At 45.5% G+C, this 25,283-nt stretch overlaps 1 protein-coding gene across 1 annotated transcript in view; it reads left to right on the forward strand.

The window, feature by feature from the left end:
• Positions 1–1,168: 1,168 nt before the first annotated feature.
• ALDH7A1 (aldehyde dehydrogenase 7 family member A1) overlaps positions 1,169–25,283 on the forward strand; it is a 93,268-nt gene continuing 69,153 nt past the window's right edge. Inside the window, exons 1-3 of the mRNA XM_029619431.1 lie at positions 1,169–1,417; positions 14,339–14,392; positions 16,598–16,663. Of these exons, the coding sequence (XP_029475291.1) occupies positions 1,226–1,417; positions 14,339–14,392; positions 16,598–16,663 (312 nt within the window). The 5' untranslated portion in view covers positions 1,169–1,225. The remainder of the gene's footprint in view (positions 1,418–14,338; positions 14,393–16,597; positions 16,664–25,283) is intronic.

Consider the following 25,283-nt stretch of genomic DNA (forward strand, 5'->3'; position numbering starts at 1 on the left):
AGACCAGGGTGCAGCGCAAGGAGAGGGTGGGGATGAAAGGAGGGATGCAAGGCAAATAATGGGGGGAGAGAAAGAGGGGGATCCAGGCCAAGTGGTGGAATGCAGGGCATGGAGTAAGAAAGAGGGGGAAGATGGCACAGAATGGATTGGAGGGAAGAGGAGGATGCTGGACGAAGGGTGAAGAAGAAAGTGGGAGATGCTGGATGGGAAGGGGGGGGGGGTGTGCTTTGCTAGAGCTACTGACAAAGGAGACAGCTGTGCTGGAGCAGCCACTGATAGGTATGGGAGGCAGAGAGGCCATGGCAATTCTGAATATCTGCCCTAGACACAGAAAAGGCTGGTCTCAGCACTGTTGGGATCTTTATTTAAATGGGTTACTTGAGCTATTTGGAGCTACAGTTTGTTTTACTTTGAGCTACAAATCCTGTTTAAAAATCTGGCAACAGCGCTCATTGCCGTAGGCACTACTGTAGTCTGTAGTACCCTGTGCTGGCCTTGCAGGAGCAGTTGGGAAGTAGGATGATTTTAGGCTAGCCTGGCACTGCACACCGATTCAGAAGCATTGCAGCAGATTATGCATTTCTTGTTGGTTTGTTAAACACATAGCAGGTTTATAATTTAAATACATTGAAACATCGGGCCTGGATCTATACATTTACAGCTGCCTAGTGTGCCAAATATTCAGGCCAATGTTGAGCCTGTTTCTGCTAGCTTTGGGGGTCATGTGCTGACAGGGCTTCAAAGGGGCACCGTCGTGGTACTTTTCCTGTAGGTAACAACCTTATCTGGTATTACTCTTCATAATTTCACTGAGAGGTTGGCATATGGACTTTAACCTCAGGCCAGTATTCTGACATGTTAGACTTGATTTATTAAGCCTTTTACCATAGTCATAGAAAGAGAGAGAAATGTTAGTGAACCAGTCCTCTGGCACACCAGCCTTGTCCTCAGAGGGCAGCTGGGAACGAGTCCCAAACGTCTATCTGTGCCCTAACCCTTAGCTGCATGATCCGTAGCCACTGCCACATTAGTGCCAGCACTGCCGCCAGATCCACCTCGGGCATGCGCACCCAGGTCCCACACACACTCCGGACCTGCGGAAGAGGAGAGGGGCAGAACCCGAGCCCGCCAATCATAGGTTCTCCGCTCCACCAATCGGGTGTCCGGGATTCTGAGCGGACGGGGCACCGCCCACCTCCCCCTCGGCTGGTCCTCGAGCTGAGCCATGCTGCCCGCGAGCCTCGCTCTCAGCCGGTCCTTGTTGCTCCGCCGGCGCTTCTTCCGTCCCTGCCGCTGCTCCACCGTCCGCATGGCGTCTCTACTCATCGCCCGGCCCCAGTACGCCTGGCTGAAGGAGCTGGGGCTGCGGGAGGAGAACGAGGGCGTGTACAACGGCAGCTGGGGCGGCCGCGGGGAGGTAAGAAGAGCGGCGCGGTGGCCCTTTAAAATAGCGTCATCACTCTAGGGTGAAGGGCTGTGAGTGGCAGCTGCTGCCGGTGCCGTGCGAGCGGGGATTCTAGAGTTCGCTCGTGGTATCTCTGCCTCGATCGATTCCATTTTGCAGAGGAAAAAGCTGAGTACAGCGGTACAGCGAAAATAAGTTGTGTTGTTGTGAAGTCTTTCCGTTGCATACTAGCAGCTGACGTGCAAAGGCCTGTCCTCTTGGATATGGGCCTCCAGCTTTTCCCGAGAGGAATTTCAGCGCTGGCTCTGATTGCGGGAACTAATCGTATACGTTTGTCGTTTGCAGTTTTCATGCATGCGTGACTATAACACAGCTGAGCACTTCATACAGAGCAAATTTCTGGGAGGGTCATCCCTCAGTGGTAGAGACCAAAGGTCTACAGCAGATCAGCTCTTGAACTGATAATGGAATCAGATTTTAGGGCACACTTCCCTTAGGCACATGCTTATGACAGGGGTGAGCACAACCTTTGAGGGGCGGCCCCCCTTCCATTCATGCCATTGGTTGTGCTCCCTCTCCCCCCCCCCCCCCCCAAGATGGGTTACTGTATACTCGCACACCAAGGTCGCGGGTAGGAGTGAGTGCCGAGGTGGTGGCCTGGATTGCAAACTGGTTGACGGACAGAAGACAATGTGTGATGGTAAATGGAACTCTCTCTGAAGAGAGAGCGGTTTTAAGCGGTGTACCGCAGGGATCGGTGTTGGGACCGGTCCTTTTCAATATCTTTGTGAGCGACATTGCGGAAGGGATAGAAGGTAAGGTATGTCTTTTTGCGGATGACACTAAGATCTGCAACAGAGTGGACACGCCGGAAGGAGTGGAGAGAATGAGACGGGATTTAAGGAAGATGGAAGAGTGGTCGAAGACATGGCAGCTGACATTCAATGCCAAGAAGTGCAAAGTCATGCATATGGGGAGTGGAAATCCGAATGAACTGTATTCGATGGGGGGAGAAAGGCTGATGTGCACGGAGCAGGAGAGAGACCTTGGGGTGATGGTGTCTAATGATCTGAAGTTGGCAAAACAATGTGACAAGGCGATAGCTAAAGCCAGAAGAATGCTGGGCTGCATAGAGAGAGGAATATCGAGTAAGAAAAGGGAAGTGATTATCCCCTTGTACAGGTCCTTGGTGAGACCTCACCTGGAGTATTGTGTTCAGTTCTGGAGACCGTATCTCCGAAGAGACAGAGACAAGATGGAGGCGGTCCAGAGAAGGGTCACCAAAAAGGTGGAAGGTCTTCATCAAATGACTTATGAGGAGAGATTGAAGAATCTAAATATGTACACCCTGGAGGAAAGGAGGAGCAGAGGTGATATGATACAGACTTTCAGATACTTGAAAGGTTTTAATGATCCAAAGACAACGACAAACCTTTTCCATAGGAAAAAAATCAGCAGAACCAGGGGTCACAATTTGAAGCTCCAGGGAGGAAGATTCAGAACCAATGTCAGGAAGTATTTCTTCACGGAGAGGGTGGTGGATGCATGGAATGCCCTTCTGAAGGAAGTGGTGAAGACCAGAACTGTGAAGGACTTCAAAGGGGCGTGGGATAAACACTGTGGATCCATAAAATCAAGAGGCCGTCAATAAAGAGTGGGTGGCTCGCCAGAATGACGGCTACTGCCTGGAGACAATACCCTTATTCAATAAACATACACATGGTTACTGTGACTCCAACATCGCTCTAAGCTACAACAGCAAGAGGAAATGTGGAAAAAAGGATTCGCACTCACAAAGTGGGGAGTAGCTGGCTTGTTACGGCGGTTACTACCCCAAACCAAATAAGCCTGATACTTCACTTTCGATGCATATCCAGCATAGCTCTCTGCTTCAACGGCAGGGGAGAAGAAAAACTGATACTTCACGCATATCCAGCATAGCTTTCTACTTCAATGGCAGGGGAGAAGAAAAACTGATACTTCACGCATATCCAGCATAGCTCCCTGCTTCAACAGCAGGGGAGAAGAAAAACTGATACTTCACGCATATCCAGCATAGCTCCCTGCTTCAACGGCAGGGGAGAAGAAAAACTGATACTTCACGCATATCCAGCATAGCTCTCTGCTTCAACGGCAGGGGAGAAGAAAAACTGATACTTCACGCATATCCAGCATAGCTCTCTGCTTCAACGGCAGGGGAGAAGAAAAACTGATACTTCACGCATATCCAGCATAGCTCTCTGCTTCAACGGCAGGGGAGAAGAAAAACTGATACTTCACGCATATCCAGCATAGCTCTCTGCTTCAACGGCAGGGGAGGAGAAAAAACTGATACTTCACGCATATCCAGCATAGCTCTCTGCTTCAACGGCAGGGGAGAAGAAAAACTGATACTTCACGCATATCCAGCATAGCTCTCTGCTTCAACGGCAGGGGAGAAGAAAAAGGATTCGCACTCACAAAGCGGGGAGTAGCTGGCTTGTTACGGCGGTTACTACCCCAAACCAAATAAGCCTGATACTTCACTTTCAATGCATATCCTGCTTCAACGGCAGGGGAGAAGAAAAACTGATACTTCACGCATATCCAGCATAGCTCTCTGCTTCAACGGCAGGGGAGAAGAAAAACTGATACTACACGCATATCCAGCATAGCTCCCTGCTTCAACGGCAGGGGAGAAGAAAAACAACCAATAAGGGCTGAATAACACAGTCTGGGTAAAACAAATAAGCATGGGTGTAGCTTGCTTATTGCGGCGGTTACTTCCCCTACTACCCATAACTAATCAAGCTTGATATTTCACTTGGTTGCAGCTCCATCACTGCTCTCTACATTAATGGTGGGGGTGGAAGGGAAATAGAACCAAAGAGCTAAGAGAAACAGATAAGTATGAGAAAAAAATGTGAAGCTTGCTGGGCAGACTGGATGGGCCGTTTGGTCTTCTTCTGCCGTCATTTCTATGTTTCTATGTTTCTATACATACTGAAGGGTCTTCCCAAAAACATACAGACACACACATCCCACATCTAGATATAGATACAAAGAACTCATATACAGGCATAGTTACCTAGACAGACACAGAAAGACAAAGACATCCCACAGAGAAACAGAAACTAAACATCCAGACAGAAGACAGGCAGGCGGACAGACCACATCAACACCCAGAGACATGGACCCAGGGCCGGTGCAAGTGTGTAAGGCGCCCTAGGTGAACCTTCTACCATGCACCCGCCCTCCGGCCCTGACCTCATTCACTGAGATACTGCTTGTGGCTCGTCAAGTGTCTGCTTTTCTCCCACTTGCTGCTCTTCACCGCCTCCTAATGGTTGGCACCTAGACAACCACCTAGTTCGCCTAATGGGACGCACTGGCCCTACATTGACCACACACACAGACTAAAGCACACCAAATAGAGATACGACACATAGCCAATACAACACAATGGTATGGGCTGGAAACATTCTCAAAAAAACTTAGATGCCAGCCAAAATATTTTAGGAGCTAAGAAAAATCAGAACCAATATCAGGAAATATGTCTAGAATGCCCTTCTGGAGGAGGTGGTGAAGACGAAAACAGTCAAAGAATTTAAAGGGGCATGGGATAAGCACTGTGGATCTCTAAAGGCTAGAGGACGGTAAGGAGAAAAGTGTACAGAGAGGTAACTTCTGGTGCGGCGGTTATTAACCTTAACCAATATGCCTTAATGATTCTTACGCAACTGCAACATTGCTCCCTGCTTCAGTGGCAGGGGAAAGGGGGAATAGGATACAGAAAACAACCGAGAGGGCCTGACTTCTATGATTTGGGTATTGATACACAGACATAAGGGAAAAAAGAATAATAATAATAATAAGGGACCAAAAGATAAAAAATAAAATAAAAGATAAAAAGAATAATAATAATAAGAAAAAAGAATAATAATAATAAGGGACCAAAAGAATGGAACTCTCTACCAATCTACCTAAGTTCAATCAGGGACTCCAAATCTTTCAAAAAAGAACTTAAAACATGGTTATTTAGACAATCATTCACAGACGGAATTGGATAACCTAATTCATTATCTTAAGACTCTCTCCCTGTAACAACCATGCTCTTTTTAATTTCTCCTCACCCCATCTTACCTCTTATACCATCTCTCTTCTAATTGTCTTATATTATTTATTTTTTACTCCTCTATTTCCCTTGAACCTTTCCTTTCCTTTTTATACCTAACCAGCTCACCTTTGAATAAATTACTCTAACACACCCCTGCAACGTTACTCTTAAATTAATTCCCTAATTAACTAACATCGCCTGTTAAATATCAGCAAGACCAATTTGTAAGTCGTTCTCTTTTAATCTGTTCTACCTCTGCTTTTGCCGAAATGTTAATTGTTATTTACATTTTTATGTGTTATGAACATGTTTTTTATGTATGAAGTTTTTTTCACTGTAAACCGGAGTGAAGGCATTCTGCTATACTTCGGTATAAAAAAAGAATCTAAATAAATAAATAAAAGCACAGGACTGTTGCTACGGCCAAGTCCATAAGCAAAGCATGTCAAGCAACACTGTCTGAATTTTCAAGAAAGCTCATCACCCAGTAAAAAATTTTGCTAGCAGAAATTTTTATGGGTACCAAAAGGCTTGGGGATAACTTCACAGCGCAACAGTTGCTACCCTTAAGAGAAACATGGGAGTAACCTGCACGGAGAGGCAGTTACTACCTTAAAAAGCTTGCTGGGCAGACTGGATGGACCATTTGGTCCTTTTCTGCTGTCATTTCTGTTTGTTTATTCTCCCCATCTTTTGGGTTTTTGCTTTTTCTTTTACTGTTTTTATTCAATTTTCCTAATTTTTGTATTTTTCTTAGTTCTTTTTTTTTATTTTCTCATGTTTTCATTTTTTAACTTTTTTTTTTTTTTTACATTTTTTTGCCTTTCTTCTCTCTTCCCTCCACTTCCTTATTCCCTTTGCCCATTCCCGTCCCTGACCTCACCACTTTTTCCCCCTAGCGGGCAACAGCTGTAATCTTTCTAACTAGGTAGGGACCTGGCAGCAACAAGAACTTCTCTTGGGCTGAGGTGTGAGAGTCGCAGCTCTTCCAGGATTGTAGAAAACTGCAGTGGCTGTTCCTTTGTCCAGTTCTGCTGCAGAGTAAGCAGCTTCCCACCTGGAGTTGACACAGCAGAAGCAGCTCCTCTCCCTGGCTCATAGATGAGCATGCTTACGATGTTGTCACTACATTCTGTTATCTCCTTCCTTCCTGAGCTCGCAGTGCCTCCACCTCACCGAGATTTGCCCTTTTTTTCTTCCCTGATTTCCCCCCTTCAGAGCTGAAGGGGGGAATCCCCTCCCTAGTTTGCTCACCCTTGTATTATGATATGAGTATGGTGTTCTTATCTATCACATTTCCAGGAAGTAAGCAAGCTGCAGAACATGGTGAGACAAATGAGAGAAACTCTGAGCCTTGCAGGTCTCTTTTGAGTATGGTAGTCATAGGTGCCAGCTCTGTGGGTACTTGAGTACCTCAGTATTGAGGAAACTCTTTCACTATGTCCAGGGAGGTATAATTTGTGTTGTCAAGCAACCCCAATCATTTTGAAATGTTGGTCCTCTGATGATGGTTATGAGTGAGGTAGCTGAAAAGGTTACAGAGTGTACTTCGATGAAGTTAAAGGACAGTTTCCTATGCAAGAAGGCAGGCCAATCCCCACAAATGGGTTATGCACCTCTACCAGCAGATGGAGACAGAGTAAAACTGCTGTCACAGATATATAGCCCTACCCTGACTCTGCTGCCACTATTTTCCGTCTCCAGCAGATGGTAGACATGCATTTCCCTTCTGGGGATTAACTGTTTAAAAAAAAAATTTAGCAGTTGCAGGCCGAGAGAGGCTTGACTGTGAAGCTTTCACCCTCTCCCCCCATAGCAGGAGACCCGTTCTGCTTTTAACCAGGGAGGGCTGAGCTCGGGTAAAAAAACAAAAAAAAAAATTCCTAGTGTGTAGACAGATGGTCTTAGGATCAGTGGGTTTATGCTCCCTTGCCAGCAGATGGAGACAGAGCAAGCTGACGTTACAGTATACATAACCCTGCAGTGACCCCAGCCTGCCAGTATTCTCCGTCTCCAGCAGATGGTGGACGTGCATTTCCCTTTGGAGATTGCTTTGAGCTTTTTGAAAGGAGAAATTTGAAATTCTAAATTTGGGAAAAGAAAGCCCTGCTCTCCTGCAGTGATATCTAAAGGTCCCTCCCCCAGTTGAGAATTCCTGAGGCAATTTCCGTGGTCTCTCAGAGGTGTGCCTTGGTCCGGTAGCTGGGTTTCCTGGTGTGGACTTAGCTGCTAGTTCAGCTGAAAGGCAGTGGGTGCAGGAGGCCGAGTGCAGTGGTGATGGCAGATGCCCTCTCCCCCCGCAGCCAGAGGTCATCTCTGTACTCAGCTGGTAAGCGCTGAGCTCAGGTAAGGTTTAAAAAAAAAAAGAGTTTTTATCTGAATCAGAGACATAGTGGTTTCAGGACTTCCTCCAGTCTCTGTTCTCGGTGTGCTGTGTTCATTCCTGCTCCCGAAGGGGTTGGGGAACTGGGCAGGCTGGTGGGTTGAGTGGCCCCTGGTGGGCTAGGCCCCACACTTAGGATTTTTTCTTGCATGCCACGTGGTAGGTCATGGTGGTCGTTTTCGCGTACTCTTGTGCATATTCTGCTGCTGTCTATAGGCCGTCGGTGTGCTCAGTGTATTGGCTCTGCGCACGCGTCGTGCGCTCAGCTTTTGGGCATGCTTTTTACGTGCACAAATTTTTTTACGTGCTTAACCTGGTGCAAAATTTGTGCATGCGCCTTGCTGCGCTTTCTTCTAGGCGCTTATCTTTTGGGCACATTTCATTTTTGAGTGCGAGCCATTCTGACACACATTTACCGCAGCAATGGCACTGGTAAGCAAGAAGCCTAAGCATCTTCCTATTTGTGTTGCCTGTCATATTAGGGCTTCTCAGCATGACCTGGCTTCTAACCTCTGTCAGCACTGCTCAGATGCTCAGGGAGAGTTGTCGTCCCTGGATTTTGCTAAGCCTGGCTCTTGCCATTCTGATGAGGGGTTGGTCACGGCCTTGACGGGTGATTCCAGATCTTGGTTCTCCCTTGACTGGCTCTTCCACTGGTGAGGGCAGTTCTGTGTCATATTAGGGCTTCTCTGTTGCCCACATCTCAAGAAAGTATGGGGTGATATTCCATTTATTTTGTTGTGCCCAAGAAGGCAGGCTCCTTTCATCTCATCTTGGATCTCAAGAGGGTCAACCGTCACTTGAAAGTGACTCATTTTCGAATGGAAACCTTATGCTCTGTAATAATGGCGGTGCAGTCAGGGGAATTTCTGACTTACCTTCACACAGGACAGAGTTTTCCTACCGGATTTTCGGATCCAGAAATGGACACCATATGCCTCATGTAGTGGTCCTACCTACAGGCACTCAGTTTGATGGCAGCTCCTCTAGAAGTGGTGCCGTGGGCAAAGATGCATATGCATCCTCTTTAGTGCTCTCTGCTATCTCGTTGGAACCCGCAGTGCTGACACAGGTTAGAAGCAGTTCGCTGAGCGTCTAGAGACTGTCGGGTTGAGCAGCCTTCATTTGCTGGGCCCTGTTCTGTGCGTCTGGTTGTGCGTCCAGTTTTTTTGAACGCCTAGTCGGGCTTTGTAGTGCATTCAGACTCGTGCTTCCTTATGCGTCCAAATTAAATATTTTATTTGTGCACCTGTCCTTTGAACTGTGGTTATTCTATGGGACCTAGGTATGGGACGCCTAGCGTTGTGATGCCCAAGTGTTGGATGCCTAGAATTTTTGAATGTTCAAAAAACCCCCAGCTAGATGCATGCCTCTGACTGCCACTCAGCGTGCTCTTGGCCATAATGGCACCTATTCCTAAGAAGCCTAAGCGCTTTCCCTTTTACACTGTCTGTCATATTAGGGCATCTCAACAAGTAGTGCCCGCTAATTTGTGCCAGCGCTGTTTGAAGGCTCAGGGAGTTTTATTCTCTTCTGGTTTCACTAAGCATGATTCTTCCCAGCCAGCTGTAGGTCTGGGTAAAGAAGGCTCAGATGGAGCACCTGACCTTGGATCTCCCCTGACTGGCTCCTCAGCAGGGGATGGTAGTTCAGTGAGTGTGCCCCAGGTTTCTCCTGGTTGGATACGTCTAAATTTTCCTGGGTAGAATTTTTTTCCAAGGGTTGCAGTCCCTTTTTCAGGTGCAGACCTCAACCCGCTCCACTGGTCCTAGAGTAGAAGACCAGATAGGGACCTGTCTGGATCTTTTCTTGAGCACAGGAGTGCTCCTAGAGTGACAAGGATCCTCCTGATAGGGATCCAGATGGCACAGATGATGATGCTGATTCCTGCTTTTCTGTAGGATGGTGAAATTCCTCCAGGTCTAGAACCATATAGAACTGTGCTACAGTTCTTTCATAGAAATGAACTGCCAGCTCTGATCTCCCAGACATTGGACGTGCTTATGATCTCTAGCACAGATTCCGTTTCTGAGCCAAAGAGAAATCCCATTTTGGTGTCCTTTCTTAAAGCCTGTACCTCTGGATCCAGTGGTAAGAGGGCGCTTATGTTTCCGAAGGTAGATGCACTTGTGTTTGTAGTCTCCAAGTGGAATACTATTCCTGTGGAAGGAGGAGCGGCCTTGAAGGATGCTAATGCTAGAAAGTTTGAGACTATCTAGGCATTTGAAGCAGTGGCAATGTCCTGGCAGATCACTTCTTGTTGTTCCCTCATGGCTTGCTCTTGTTTGCTTCTCTCCCAGGAGGTTGATGTTTCTGGAGTGAATTCCAGGGCAGTTATGGAACCAGCTGCGGCCTTCTTGGCTGATTCAGTTTGTGGTTTGGTCTGCAAACTCTGCCAGAAAGATGGCTTCGCTAGTAGCGGCCAAGCGCCAGATATAATTAAGAAATCGGTCGGCCGATGTGACCTCCAAGGTTAACCTCAGCAAGTGGCCTTTATTTGGGAGCGAGTTAGAGAAACTGGCCAGTAAGTGAGGCGAATCTCCAGTTCATTTGCTGGAGGATAAGAAGCAGTTGCAGCGCCCTTTAACATGAGGTGTCGTGCGAGAGGATCTAGGTGTTTCAACCCTATAGAGGAGCGGCCTTTCGGTAGGTCTCAGTCCTTTCGTCCCAGGCAGCCCAAAAGAGGCGCAGGCTCGGGTAGTGGAACCTCCCAATGAAGGTTTGCTAACCCACCCCCGGGAACAGGAGATAGGGGGACGCCTCTCTCTCTTTTATCAGAGGTGGGTTGAAATCACATCGGATCAGTGGATCCTGGAAGTGATGCGAGATGGATATGTGATGGAGTTTTGCAGTGTTCCTCGGGATGTATTCATGGAGTTGCCCTGCCACTCTCTGCAGAAGAAGCAGGTGGTAGAGAGTATGTTGTCAAGACTTCTCAGTCTGAGGGCTTTGGTCCCAGTGTCCGCGTCTCAAGAAAATACGGGGTGATATTCCATTTATTTCGTTGATCCAAAGAAGGAGGGCACAGCTTCATCCCATCCTGGATCTCAAACGTGTCAGCTGTCATCTGCGGTTGAGCCAATTCCGCATGGAAACACCACGCTCAGTAATACCGGCTGTGAAGTCGGACTAAGTTCTGACCTCCCTGGATCTGTCAGAAGCGTTCCGACCGGAACATCAGTGCCTTCTCCAGTTTGCAGTGCTGGGGTGCCATGTTCAGTTTCAGATGCTGCCCCTTTGGTTTGGCCACTGCCCCCAGAATCTTCTTCAAAATACTGGTAATAGTTGCGGCAGAATGATGAAGGGCTGGAATCCTAGTACTCCCGTATTTGGACGACTGGCTGGTCTGAGCCAGGTCGCTGGAAGAGAGCCGCCTGGTCACAAGGTGATTTTCCCTGCTGCAGGAGTTTGGCTGGGTGGTGAGCCTAGCCAAGAGCGGTTTTTAGCTTTCTCAGCCACTGGAATACTTTGGGGTTCGTTTTGACACGTAGCAGGGCAAGGTGTTCCTGTCGACAGTTTGACTTCAGAAGTTGATAGCCCAGCTCCATCTGTTGATGGCCACTCTGCGCCAGACTGTCTGGTCTTACCTACAGGTACTTGGCTTGATGGAAGCAACCCTAGAAGTGGTACCGTGGGTGAGGGCGCATTTGCGTCCTCTTCAGCACTCCCTGCTGTCATGGTGGGACCCACAATCTCAAGAATATTCGATTCGGCTTCTCCTACCAATGGAGGTTTCCTCCCAACTGCAGTGGTGGCTGCAGGCAGAACATCAGAGGAAGGGCGTTTCCTTAATCCCTCCGGACTGGCTGGTTCTTACGATGGATGCAAATCTCTTTGGCTGGGGAGCTCACTGTCAGGAGCTGACAGCGCAAGGCCGCTGGAATGCAAAGGAGTCTCTCTGGAACATCAATCGCCTGGAAGCCAGAGTAGTCTGGTGGGTTTGTTTACAGTTCAGCGACAGGCTGCAGGGATGACTGTCCTAAAGAAAAGGAAATTATCAGGTAAGTAGTAATTTCTCATGGTTGCATTTCAGCAAAGCTTTTGATATTGCCCTGCATAGGAGGCTTAGAAATAAACAGAGCAGCATGGGGGTAGATTAAAAACCAGTTGAGTGATGGACAACAAAGGATAATGCAAGGAAAGATGATCAGTACTGACAAGGAGAGAGACCTTGCGAGTCATAGCATATGATTGGTTTTATTTTAGGTATTTGTATTTATAGTCCAGCTTTCAGCACTTCAAGGTGAATTACATTTAGGTACTGTAGGTATTTACACGTGTCAGTCAATATATTTTAAAACATGTGTGGGTAATTGAAATTAACCAGTTTACCAATTAAGCCATCAGTTCTCCTAGTCCTTCTCCACATCATTGAGACCTTCATGGTTCTTCAACATGAGTTCCCCTCAGTCTACCCAGACCTCCCACCTAGCCAATAATCCACAAGAAACACGTTTAATATCATTCACGCCAGATACTTGCATAATTTGATCCCTAATTAACGGGCCGATACAATAAAGCGCGGCCGCGGTTACCCTGTTTTTAACCCGCTTTGGACACACAATTTGGTCGTGTAAGGCGAACCCGAGATTCAGTATCCGGTTTTACACATCCTTACCGTTTGCCGAAATGGACGCGTATTCGTCTCCGCCCGCCGCATGTATATGATATGTTAATGATCGATTTAGCTATTCCCTCCAATACAGTAATATGCGCCCAGATTATCGCCTTTTTAACCAGCTTATTTGCTGCGTCTTTAACCTGCATATTTACCGCCTACCCTGACCCTGGCGTTAGTGTGGTGTTCAGTCAGCTTCGTACCGGACAGCGCCATGCATATTATTGCTCTGGCCCGGCCGGACGTCCAAGGTCACGGCTTGGATGTCCGGCCAGGCGCTCAAGGCAGCGGGGCCTCCAGGCGGGAAGGTCCATGAACGGAAGCCGCGACCTCGGACGTTCAAGGTTGCGGCGTCCGTTCATGGACCTTCCTGCCTGTATCCGGGCATCCTTGATTGGAGGCCCCGATGCCTTGAGTGCCCAGCCGGATGTCCAAGGTCGCGGCTTGGACGTCCGGCCGGGCGCTCAAGGCAGCGGGGTCTGTAGAAAAGAACCATCCACTTACCTGGTGGAATGACATTTCAAATGACAGGTACCAGCGCACCCTGGATACTGTATAGGCACTGTATACCGCTCTATACAATAAAATGGATTGCGCATGCCTATCGCTTCATTGACACGCTTTGGACGCTGCTTGGATTTGCGTCTAATTTGAATACTGAATAGAGCGGTATGTGAACCAAAATATGCGCGTGGCAAACGAGCGGGTGCCCAGCACTGCCGCACTGTTTCTTACGCGTCCTTACTGTATCGGCCCGTAAGTTACCACATGTACACCTGGGTCTTTTAAAATAGCAACTTCTGCATGGAACTGGTGGCCCCGCCCCTTTTTACACACTTTGTGTGTGTGCTTGGGCAAAGTATGCACGCACTTTTGACTTTAATAAAATAGCAATTATGAGAGTACTGGATACTTCTGCGAGTATATGCTTATTTTTACGCGTGCAGCTCTATGCAAATTACCTCCAAAAACAGTAATGGTATTCAAGAGAGCCTTGGATAAGCACAGCAGATCCCCCAGCTACAAAGCAGGCATGAAAATGACAGGCTAGATGGGCCTTGCGGTCTGTATTTGCTACCACAGTCTGTGTGTGTGTGTGTGTGTGTATCACCCATTTAAGATACCTCTGCCACTCTCATGAGATCTCCAGCATGCTTTTTGCATGCTGGAGATCTCATGGTAGCACTTTACAGACAAGGTAAAGAAGAGCTGAATTAGCTGACGTTTCTGTTCGTGATGCGATGCCCAGCTCCAGAAGTTATCTCGTCCAGCATTCTGTATTAAACAAGTAACTTATCTTTTCAATAAAGGCTGTTCTGCTATGATCCATTACCAGGTAACTGTGCTGTTCTCTTACAAAAAAACGACTTTAAAAAAAAATCAAGCAATTGCTCTCCTAATAATTTAGATTACCAGTTAATAAGAATTGGATCATGCTAAGGGTCCCTGTGCTGGAGCTGCTGCTCCGGAGGGTGCTGGCTCAACTTCATGTTTCTTTTCTAGGCTTTGCAGCTCCTACCAGAGGTTCAAAATGTTGGCTCCCTGGCCAGGCTGTGCTTGGGGCTATATATTTAAGGGCAACTTCCATTTTTTTTTTTTTTTAACAAAACCATGTGTTTATATAATCTAAAAATATAAAGCTGAGCATGCCATGGCCCAAGTCTTTGAAAGTGTTCTTTTTTTTTATAGGTTTTTGTGATGGAGCTTGTATTTTTTTAGTGCAGTATACATTTTTTTTTTCTTTCCGGAAAATGCCCGTTTCCATTGCAGTGCTTCATATTTCAATGTGATGTGGGTTAAAGTCTTAAAAATGCTTTTTCTTTTTTTTTTTTTAAGGTTGTCACGTCATATTGTCCAGCTAATAATGAACCGATAGCAAAAGTCCGTCAGGTAAGGACTGTATGCTTTTCATAAACTCCTCACTTTTTTTTTTTTTTAACTACAGAACATTTCCATAATCGATTAAGTGCATCTTCTGTTTCCTTAAGTTTTATTTTCTCAAGTGAAATTCCCTGTATTTGAAGATATCTTTTTGGTTGAGTCTAGATGAATACTTGCTGGACATTGATGTGAGCAGATAAAGGACCATTTGACCCACTTGCTCCACTCCACTCTTGCTATAGATGCATGTCGGCCACACAAGGTGGAGCATGCGCACTGCTCTTACTCTGAATGTCACCCTTTCTTGTTCTTACCACCACCGACTGCACAAAGAAAATTTGCCAGCTGCACTGTACCTTGTTGTGCAATGCTGACACCAGATCCTACTGGGCCCAGCTCTGGACAGTTCCTCTAAGTCTTTCTTCTTTTTATTTTTTTTAATATGAAATTTGTTTTGTGTGGTGACATCTGGAGAAGAGACCCTTGTGGTCTCGAAAACTCATATGCCACAGCATCTGTTTGGGGGTTCAATAAAAGATACTGCAGTCTACACACTACAGATTCTAGGTTTCACCAAGATCCGTGCAGCTGCAAGGACTCTACCCTGCACCACAGAATCCTAAATCTCCTACAGTATGTTTTACTGACTTGCTTTGTTTCCTTACCTCCCTTCTAGTTACTAGCCTCTCTTTTCATGTACCACTGCCATCTGGATTCTTGTATCCCAATGGGGGTGGGGGAGCCCTCTCCAGGACACAGAGTTTAAGGTCCTTGGTTGAGCGAGAATGCCTCACCAACAGGCTGATGCAATGTTGTGGTTTCATGCCCAAGTTAACCTGCAGTTGGACGTGCTTTTTGGACTCGTGTCCATAACTGCTGATGCAATAAGGGGATCAGCGCATCCAAAACATGCGTCCAAACCACCGCGTAGCTAATGGCACTCATCACATGTAAATGTCATGTTGATGAGGCTGTTGGCTAATACACCCGATGTAAAAAAAAAATAACTGTGCATCTGTGCACATTTTGGCCCTAAAAGCAGCAACATGGAAAAAATGTTTTAAAAAACTTGATAGCTGTGCACGGGTTAGGATAACAGACGCTCATAAAATTGAGTGTTCATTTTCCTAACCCACACGCAGCCACTTCTCCTGGGCATCCAATGCCGAGGAAGTGCTAGGGATGCACAGTTTCCCCTAGCGCCTCCTTTTTAATGCAGCAGCTCATTAGCAGACTGCACCATGTGCCCGGGAGAGGTGGATGGGTGCACGTTAGGAAAGCGGGTGCTCAATTATGAGCGCCCATTTTTCACGCACCAATATTGCATCGGCCTGCAAGTGAATTGAATCCCATCCCCCCCCCCCCCCCCCCCCCCAATTCCCTAAAGTCAGAGGGCTGCAGGAGATGGTATTCCCTGCAGCTGGGAGAGGTTTCCTCTTGTGCTTGTCATCTTTTTTTTTTTTTTTTTCCCTGCTGCCTGTAGGCGCATGAGAGTGACATGCTGTGTTTATTATCTCCTGGCTAAAATCGCTGCTGCTGGTTTGCCCTTTCTGGTAGGTGGGGACTGAGCTCAGCCAAGGTTTTCTGCGCACAGGGCTCTGAACCAGCTCTGTGTCACCTAGGCACAGGACGCACTGTGCCTAGGTGACACTGTGCATGGCTTCATTAGTTTGGAAAATAAATGGAGCGGAGTGCCATGCAAAATTAGATCAGTGTGCTTTGTTATTGCAACACGACTTGTGGTCAAAGGGCATTCTGTGCATTAAGGTCGAGGTTCTTTAAATAGAAGATTAAGGAGCTGAACTCCTTTTGCCCTGTGCTTTTAAAATGTCTTTACCATAGGAATAGAATTATAAAACCCTTGGTGTACACACCAGAGGGGTTGAATTACCACAGGTTTGAAACTTAGGAGCAGTGACGCCAATTGTCAAGGCTGCAACCCATTCGTGCATATTTCGTAGGCATTTATGGTTTGAGCCACTGCTTGCAGGTTTCATCCTTTGTGTGTACGACGCCATGGATCCAAATACACGTGTGCACGTTTTCCCGCATGGATCCCTTTTTCAGTGAAGGTGGAGCGAGTGTGCAGGATTGGTATTAATGAAAGCGGCAGTGGGTTTTGCCAAGCATTGTTCTGCTTCAGCCATGGACCCGCAGCCCCTTGAAAGCGCTGCGATGTTACCTTGTGTACCACCTGTTGTTTCCTTGCTGTAGGCCAGCCTGGAGGACTATGAAGAAACCGTAAAGAAAGCCAAAGACGCATGGAAGATCTGGGCAGACGTAAGTTCTTGAGATAGATTTGCACATTAGGAGATGGAACTTATATAAGTTGCCTAAGAACTTGCCTTGACGATGTACCGTGAATCCCACCCCATTTAGTGTCAGCTCATTCTGGCAGATAACTTTTCTCCATGGTTCCTGCTGCTCAGAGCCAAAAGCTGCACTCGGGAGGGAGGGTGGAAGCAATGCTCATGAGATTACCTGACAGCAGCTCCGGGTATCTAGGGTGGAGGGTTTCAGGGCGACCGTTGAGATGTGCTGCAGAGGAAGCCTGGTCAGTAAAGTTTGTGTCCTTGGATCATGAACTGTGTGGGTAGGTTAAGGGGAAATGGGGAATGGAGGGAGGTGTGGAACACAGATGCTTTGAATCAGGGTTATGGTGCCTTCTGTCTCTCCTTCCTTCCCTCCAATTTTAAAGCTAGAGTGGGAGGTAGAGATTGGTCCTGAAGGGAATTCAAAGCAGCAGAGGAGAAAGGACCCAGAATGAGGGGAAAACTTGGCTTTAGAAATGCAAGCCACTTTTAAGCCAGACGAGCGCTGATCATTTTTGCCTCTTTGAAGCTGAATATCTTACGTGTTTAGCACATGGACGGGGGCACTGAGCCTGGCAACGTGAGCCACGTTTTATTGCAAACACTTTTTTTTTTTAAAAATAATAAGACCAGGAACGTCAGAAATGAGTATTGCTGTGTCATCGGGAGCCCGGGTTTGCTGATGAAACACGTGGCATGTGTCAGTGTTTCAGTAGGGTGTATCGAGCGGTGCTGGTTTGCCTGACTGATCCCCAATGCTGCTTTTCTGGCACAAGGTTATTTTGTTTTTCTCCTCAGGATACGGTTTAGATACGGAGCGGCAGTGTTAGTTCAGGCAGACGTTCTGCTTGGTAAAGCCGTGCGTAGGGAAATGCTGGGAAGACACTTCTTGCTATGATAGATTCCAGGAACACACGATGTCTCCCCCCCCAGCCTATGTATGAAGAGAGCCGAACGAGGATGTTATTGACGTCATATGTGATACAGCTTCCAGAAGGGGAGCCGTGTTAGTCTGTAATAGCAAAAATGTCCCAAGCCATTGGCACCTTTTATAGACTAACAGATCTGTCAGTGTATGTATGTATGTATGTATTTATTTATTTATTTATTTATTTATTTATTTAAAGTCTTTTATATACCTAAGTATAGCAATCTGCCTTCACTCCGGTTTACAGTATAACAACTTGATACAGACAAAGAACAATATAAATGGGTAACCATTTGATACAGACAACGAACAATATAAATGGGTATCATGATAACTGGCGGAGAAGCCCTAGGTGGACTGTATTCTTGGGGTTCATTGAATTGTCTTTCAGGGAAGAGGAGACTTGGGTGCCTCTTCTTACCCTCAGATGCCATTGCAGCCTGATACTGTTCTCATTCAAATGAAACCTTTGGTTGTCAGGAGAGTTTGTTAAATACAGTGCCTTCTCAAGTCTTCACACCCTTGTATGTTTTTTTTAACATTTTGCAGTCTAAAAAATACAAATCAGAATGCCTTAAAGTAGGAGTCCGTTTTTTACTGATGTACACGATACTCTACGCTTTTATTGAGAGAGAACAAGTATAGAAATATTATTTATATATTTATTTTAAAAGATTTTTAACCTGCACCTTTCAATAAAGTTCATTAAGAATAAAGAAAACAAAAAGTCTTGATTGCACAAGTCTTCACGCCTCATGAGGCAATACTTGGTGGAAGCCCCTTTTTCTGGCACTAACAGCCATGAGTCATTTGGAGGAAGCGTCTACTAATTTTGCATAGTGGGACAATGCAATTTTAATTTTTGTTTGCCCAGTCCAATGAGAAGAGCTCAAGCTCCTTCAGGTTGGTTGTAGATTGTCTGTGGACTTCAGTGGGCTGAGGGGACAGAAAGAGTGGGGGAGAGAAGGGTGGAGGGGCTGTGTGAGTGAGAAAGGGAGAGGGTGAAAGTAATTGGAGAGGGGATGAGTGAGGCAGAAGGAGGAGAGGGGGGACAAAGGGCAACGTACAAGCGTGCACGCTTATACACACGCCCCACACATGCACGCAAATCCACACCCTGTCCATCCATTCCATGTCACTCCCACTCCCTACATTTCCTTAATTCTCATACCTACCCATCCAAACCTACCTCTCCCTAAAAACATACACAGGAGTAGAGGGAGCGTGGGTAGCACAAGGAGCAGAGTATCCTCACACATACACACTCCCTGCCCCCCACCCACTTCATCTCTCCACCCCATTCACGTCCCACATTACTTACACTCGCCCACACACACACACACACACACACACACAAAGGGGGTTGTGGGAAAAAGTGTGAGAGAGGCAAATTGGAGCTTGCAAGGGGGAAAGAGTGCATGCACTCCATCCTCCCTCACATGTGCAGTCACTGGGGGGGGGGTGCATATCAGAGGAGCTTGGGGGGTTTCACTCTCCATCCTCCCTCACATGTGCAGTCATGGAGGGGGGGACGACAAAATGAATAGTGCAAGGGATGGAGAGTGAAGCCCCCCAAGCTCCTCTGATATGCACCCCCCACCCCCAGTCATTAACATCTCACTTAGCCACCCACATCACTTGCACCAACCCCACAACACAGACTCACACACACACTCTCTTTCTCTCTCTCTGCATGCACATACCACCCCCATTCCTCCTTACTCATACCCATCCCCCACTACACCATAACTGCCTCCCACCTACGCATAAACATAAGGGGAGGGGTGTGCCCCCCAACTCACTCCCCACCCTATCCCCTGACATGCACCCTCTACCTACACACATATAGTGGGGAGGAGGGGGAGAAACAATAACCTGCAAGCACACACTCACTGACACCCACACACACAATACTCACACCAACCCCATACATGTACCCAGATTTCTTCCCCTAATTCATACACCAGAGGGAAGGGTGTATGACAAAGTGTGGAGTGCAAGGAGAAAAGAGTGCGCACATACGCGTCCACCTCAGATACACACCCTTCACAACCCATAACACATACCGCTCCACACACACACACAGGGGAAGAGAGGAGAAATAATGCATACACACACACACATACCTCATTCTCACCTCTCTACAATATGTACACCCCTTCTCCCACACATACGCAGAGTAGGGAGGAGAGAGAGTGGAAAATAAAAAGTGGAGAGTACGAGGGGAAGGAATACAAATGCATACCCAGGGCTAACCTTAGAATGGTGCGGGGCCCAGGGAAAATCAACTCCAATGGGGCTCTGGAATGCATATAGCATTGAGGATGGGGCTTCCACGGCAGTGCAAGGCCCGGTGCATTTGCCCCTGTTCACCCACCCCCACCTCACACCACACCACACGCAGGGGAGGAGGACGATGGAGAGATGTGATACCGAACGGTTGGATAACTGTTCTAAAATCTCCATGGTTTGAAAATGGCTTCAAGTTGTGAAGGAGATGAAGCTTAAAAGTGGCTTTGATAATATTTTTGATGTGAGGACATAAGGATAAAGCAGAATCCATCTGGATACCCAGCATTGGTAACAAGAAGAACAGTTTATGCACCTGGCTCAGAAAATTACAGGATGTCACTAGGTTGCATTTCCAAACTGTTACAAGAAAATGTTCCACTGATTTTTCAATTGACAAACAGAACAAGATCAAAAGCGTGCATTTATATGCTCAAGTCTGCTGGCTAGCCAGTGGCTCAATGGTCGTACAATGTGCTATCATGCAGGAGGGACCCGATCAGGACTCCAGGGGGTGGAAGAATAGTGCATCGCTCAATGGAGACACCTAACAGCCAGACTCCAAGAGCACGACTGTGTGACCTCCCTCACCCCAGGCCAAGGACTGCCTCCAGGAGAGAGAGGACTATAAAACGGGAAAACACTCCGGGTAGTTATAAATGAAGATTCATGGCGCCAGTTCTCGTTTCCAATACAAGCTGATCTATAAGAATATTAAGGAGCAAGAGGAGACTACTGAACCAATAAATATTCAAGCTTCGGAGGTCGACGACGATATTTTCACTAGACAAGCGCTCCCAGTCAGGCTGCATCCGATACACTGTAGAAAAGAAGGCATTAACAGAACAAACATCTATAAAATATTAGACAAAACAAAGCACATAGATACTTCACAAGTCATATGCTTCCTCGATATTAACAACCCCATTTTCAGAACTGTCATGCACATAAGTGGATGTGGGGAGATTTAGGCAAATATTTTATAAACTGCATGGAGGGAGCTGCATAGTTTATAAATGCCGTATAGTTCTGCCCCTAATGTACAGGCATGTATTTGTAATTTAGGAACACACAGATTTTTTCTACCCATTAAAAAAAAAAAACAAAAAACACATTTTACACCCAAAATAATTGTAACAATGCACACTTGAAGGTCAATTTTAAATCCCCTACGTGCATGAAAGCTGGAAGATAAGCGTGTGTCTCGGACTGGCATGCGCTGTATGGATTTTAAAGAGCGCGCGAATACGTGCACAAATCAAAAACTAAAAAAGGGGTGGAGCATGGGTGGGACATGGGAGTTCCAGGAAGTTACTTGGAAATGTGCGCATGAGAATTTACGCACACAAGTGCGCACCAGGGTCCCCTGCCGCGTAACTTTACTTTTGCCATGGATGGCATGTAAGTATTAAAATTATAAAAAAAAGCTAGGCGAGTCAGCGGAGTTTTAAGGGTCAGGGTTAAAAGGTAGACTAAATAACAGGGGAGTTAGGAAATCTGATCCATTAACTGGGCGAACTGGGAGCGAACAGGGAAAAAGGCCTATTGCATCAGTGCGCGTATTTAATAAAATCACCCCCCCCCATTTACGCAGTGGAGCTGGCATGTCTGTGGGTGCGAGCCGGCATTCACACGTACATGTACACCTGTGCGGCTGTTTGAAAGTTACTGTCCATAATAAGCCAGAATTCAACACGGAGTCAGGTATTTTATAAAGTATGCTCGGTCACTGGTCTGAAAATATGCATAAAGACTTATTTCAAATATATCTTTATTAACAAAGAGAGCACTAATGGCCTTGACGCCCATCAGTCCAGCTTTCATGCTGGGCATTCTACGGAGTTAGTTCCTTCCTCAGTTTCAGATGCAATTGTGCTTCAGCCTTGTTGGTTGTGTTGGATTTTCCCAGCATCTTTGATTTGGTAAGTCACACTGTCTTGTCGGAGAGATGCAGATCCATAGGCTTGAGAGGTAGTGTTATTTGCTGGATCTCCTCGTTTCAGAGAGAACATGGTTTGCATCTCCACCCCAGATTGGTGGCATGCTTCGGGGCTCTGCCCTGACCCTGTTGTTGCTTTTACCATTTTTATGAAACCACTTGGGGAACTTTAGCTATAGTTTTGATGTAACCGGTTATTTGTATGAGGATGATGTGCAGTTATTGCCAATGGGGAAGGATACAGGAGCAGCGATAGCTCAGCTGGCTAGCTGTTTGTTAGTTGCTGCAGAACAGATTGAATAGTGAGAAGACGGTGTTTAATAATCGTCCCCTGCCCTCAATTTCTGTTACAGATGTGTTCCTTTAACCCCAGTTTCGGAGGTAAGGAGCTTAGGAATAATGTTTGATCCTCTCTTTAATTTGGAATATCGGAATTTGCAACATTTCATCTGATTAAACCGCTGAGCCTGTTTTAGGACCACAAGGCCGTTAGGTCTGTGATGTACCTGTTAGTTGTGTCTCAGGTTATTGTAATGCCCTTTATGTTACTTTTTTCAGCAAACTCATAAGCTTAAAATTGTCCAAAACTTGGTTGTGTTAATAATTGTGGGTAAACCCAGATGTGAATGTGCTACTTCCCTCTTGCACCCGTTACTTTGGCTTCCTATTATAGCCAAGATTAATTTCAAACTTCAGAACATAAGTGCCATGCTGGGTTAGAGCAAAGGTCCATTGAGCTCAGTATCCTGTCTCCGACAGTGCCCAGTCCCTAAAAGTAGATTCGTTTCTTGCTTACTCCTAGGGGATAGGTGGTGGATTTCCTGCTGTCACCTGGTTAACAATGGTTTATGGACTTTTCCTCCAGGTGAACAGTCCAAACAGTTTTAAACCTTGCTCTGCTAGTTGCCTTGACCACATCCTCTGGCAACAAATTCCACAGCTTGATTCTGTTGAGTATAAAAAATATTTCTCTAATTTGTTTTAAATCTGCTACCTCTTAGTTTCAAGGAATGTCCTCTAATCTTAGAGCTATTTGAAAAGGTAAATAACTGTTTCCTATTTACCTGTTCCACCCCACTCATGATTTTATAAACCTCTATCATATTATCCCCTCTCTTCTCCAGGCTGAAGAGCCCTAACCTGTTTAGCCGTTCTTCATAAGGAAGCCATTGCATCCCCTTTTCCATTTTTTTTCTTTCTCTGTACCTTTTCTAATTCTGAGATGTGGTGACCAGAACTGCATTTTATTTATTTATTAAAATTTCTATACCGGTGTTTGGAAAAAACCGTCACATCGGTTTACAGCAATTACATTAAACATAAAGTCAAAATAAATAAAAATAAAGTAATAGTAAAAGTTCAGTACAAATAAAATTAGACATAAAACTCAATATTTTAATGTTAACTATTGTTCTTATTACAATATTAAAAAATAACAATAAGCAAATTAAAATAAGTATAAAAACCAAATAACAAAAGATAAGAATCCAGTTTGTTGTAACACAGTTCAGGTGTATATAAAATGTGTGAAAGAACATGCCAAGTTCGCTTAACCTATGCCATCCTTAAAAGCTTGATTAAAAAGCCATGCTTTGAGCATTTTTCTAAAATTTTTTAATGTAGTTTCTAGCCTGAGTTCTGCCGGGAGCTTGTTCCATAGTTTGGGCCCTGCGAGAGATATTGCTCTGTCTCTGACTGATGTCAGTCTGGCTGATGACACTGATGGAATAGATAATAGCCCTTTATTTGCTGATCTTAAGTTTTGCTGTGCTGTATGGAGCTGTACAGAGGCAGTACTTAAGTTGTGGTCACATCGTATTTCCAAAACTGAAATAGTGTAGTTAACACTTATGATCCCTTACTGAAGAGTGACTCAGGTTTGTTTTCAGTAACCATACAATTACGATATCTTTCTATGTATGCAGTTTAGGAGTACTATTAAACACTAATCTCAACATGAAAACATACATTTGCACCTTAATAAAAATTGGTTATTATAAATTACACATGTTATGCAGATTAAAACCCCTTTTAGAACCTTCTGACTTCAGAACAGTACTACAGCAACTACTATTTTCTGGGATTGATTATTGCAGCCCCCTAATGCTGGTTTTACTGCTGAAACTCACCACGATCCTTGGAATGGCGGGTGATAAACGTTTTAAAATAAAATAATAATAGTAAATAGATCTCTGCAAAGTCATTATTATATTCTCCATTTTATTCTCCATTGCTTTTCAAGTAATTCCTCGTATTTTCTTTGACTTTTGCCCATTGCTGGACACTGAGCTGAAGATTTCAAAGTACTGTCCATAATCCAAGATCCTTTTCCTAATGTGGAACTCAGCATTATGAATCTAAAGTAAGGATTATTTTCCCTATGTACATTGTTTTGTACTTGTCCATGGTAAATTTCATCTGCCACTTGAATGCCCAGTTCCCTAGTCACAAGGTCCTTCTACAGTTCCTCCCAGTGTGCCTAAGCATTTCGAATATTTTAGTGTCTTCTGCAAATTTGATCATGTCAGTTGTTACTCTTTTCTAGAGCATTAATGGATAAATTAAACAACAATTGTCCAAGGACAGCTCCATGGTGCACGCCACTGTTCACGTCTTACTCTGGGTCTCTGGATATTGAAGGGAAATGGCCCCACCTATTTAGCTAACAAGATCAGATGGTATGTGCCAGAGCACTCTGATCCAGTCAGGAGGCCGTACTGATTATCCCCTCGGTTTGGGAGGCTCGTTGGGTTCAGTATAGAACCAGGGCATTGTCAATTGCTGCCCTGGCACTTGGGAGCACGTTATCTTAAGAGATCAGACAAGAAGAAAGCGTTCTGATTATCAAAAAGAAAGGAAAAGCATGGGAATGTGACAGGTAAAGAGCATCAAGGTTGTGACTCTGTTCCAGTTGTGGGGATTGGTTGCCTGCACAGTAGAGGATGAGGATAGTAACATGATTGCTTGTAGCGATACTTGATAAGGGGATTCTGGCTGTGAGTGGGTAACTATTAACCAATGTTTGGATGTTGTAGATGGAAAACCTTTGGCAGGTTGGTGTATATGTTTTAGTATCTGGTTGTGGGCTGTGGGCTATGTTAATTGATCTATAAGTTAAGGGCTGATGTTATTTTGGTTAGCTCATTGCTTATGTATTCATTGGTTATATGTGATATTTGTATATTTGCCTGTTTTGCGTTTTTGTGACATGCATTTATATTGTATACCACTTTGTGTGGCTTTTTATAGAGCCAGGGAAGCAAAATATATACTGTATGTAAACTAGATAAGGAAGGCTCTTAGAGTGCTGGAGTCCTACATGCTTAACCATTAGAGTCTGTGCAGGATGGGAATTTTAATTTAATTTACAGATTAATAAACCATTTTTCCAAGAAGAGGTGTATAAGCAAATACTGTAAAAATGAATTAAAA

The sequence above is a fragment of the Rhinatrema bivittatum genome, chromosome 1, assembly GCF_901001135.1.
Source record: "Rhinatrema bivittatum chromosome 1, aRhiBiv1.1, whole genome shotgun sequence".
Classification (NCBI taxonomy): domain Eukaryota; kingdom Metazoa; phylum Chordata; class Amphibia; order Gymnophiona; family Rhinatrematidae; genus Rhinatrema; species Rhinatrema bivittatum.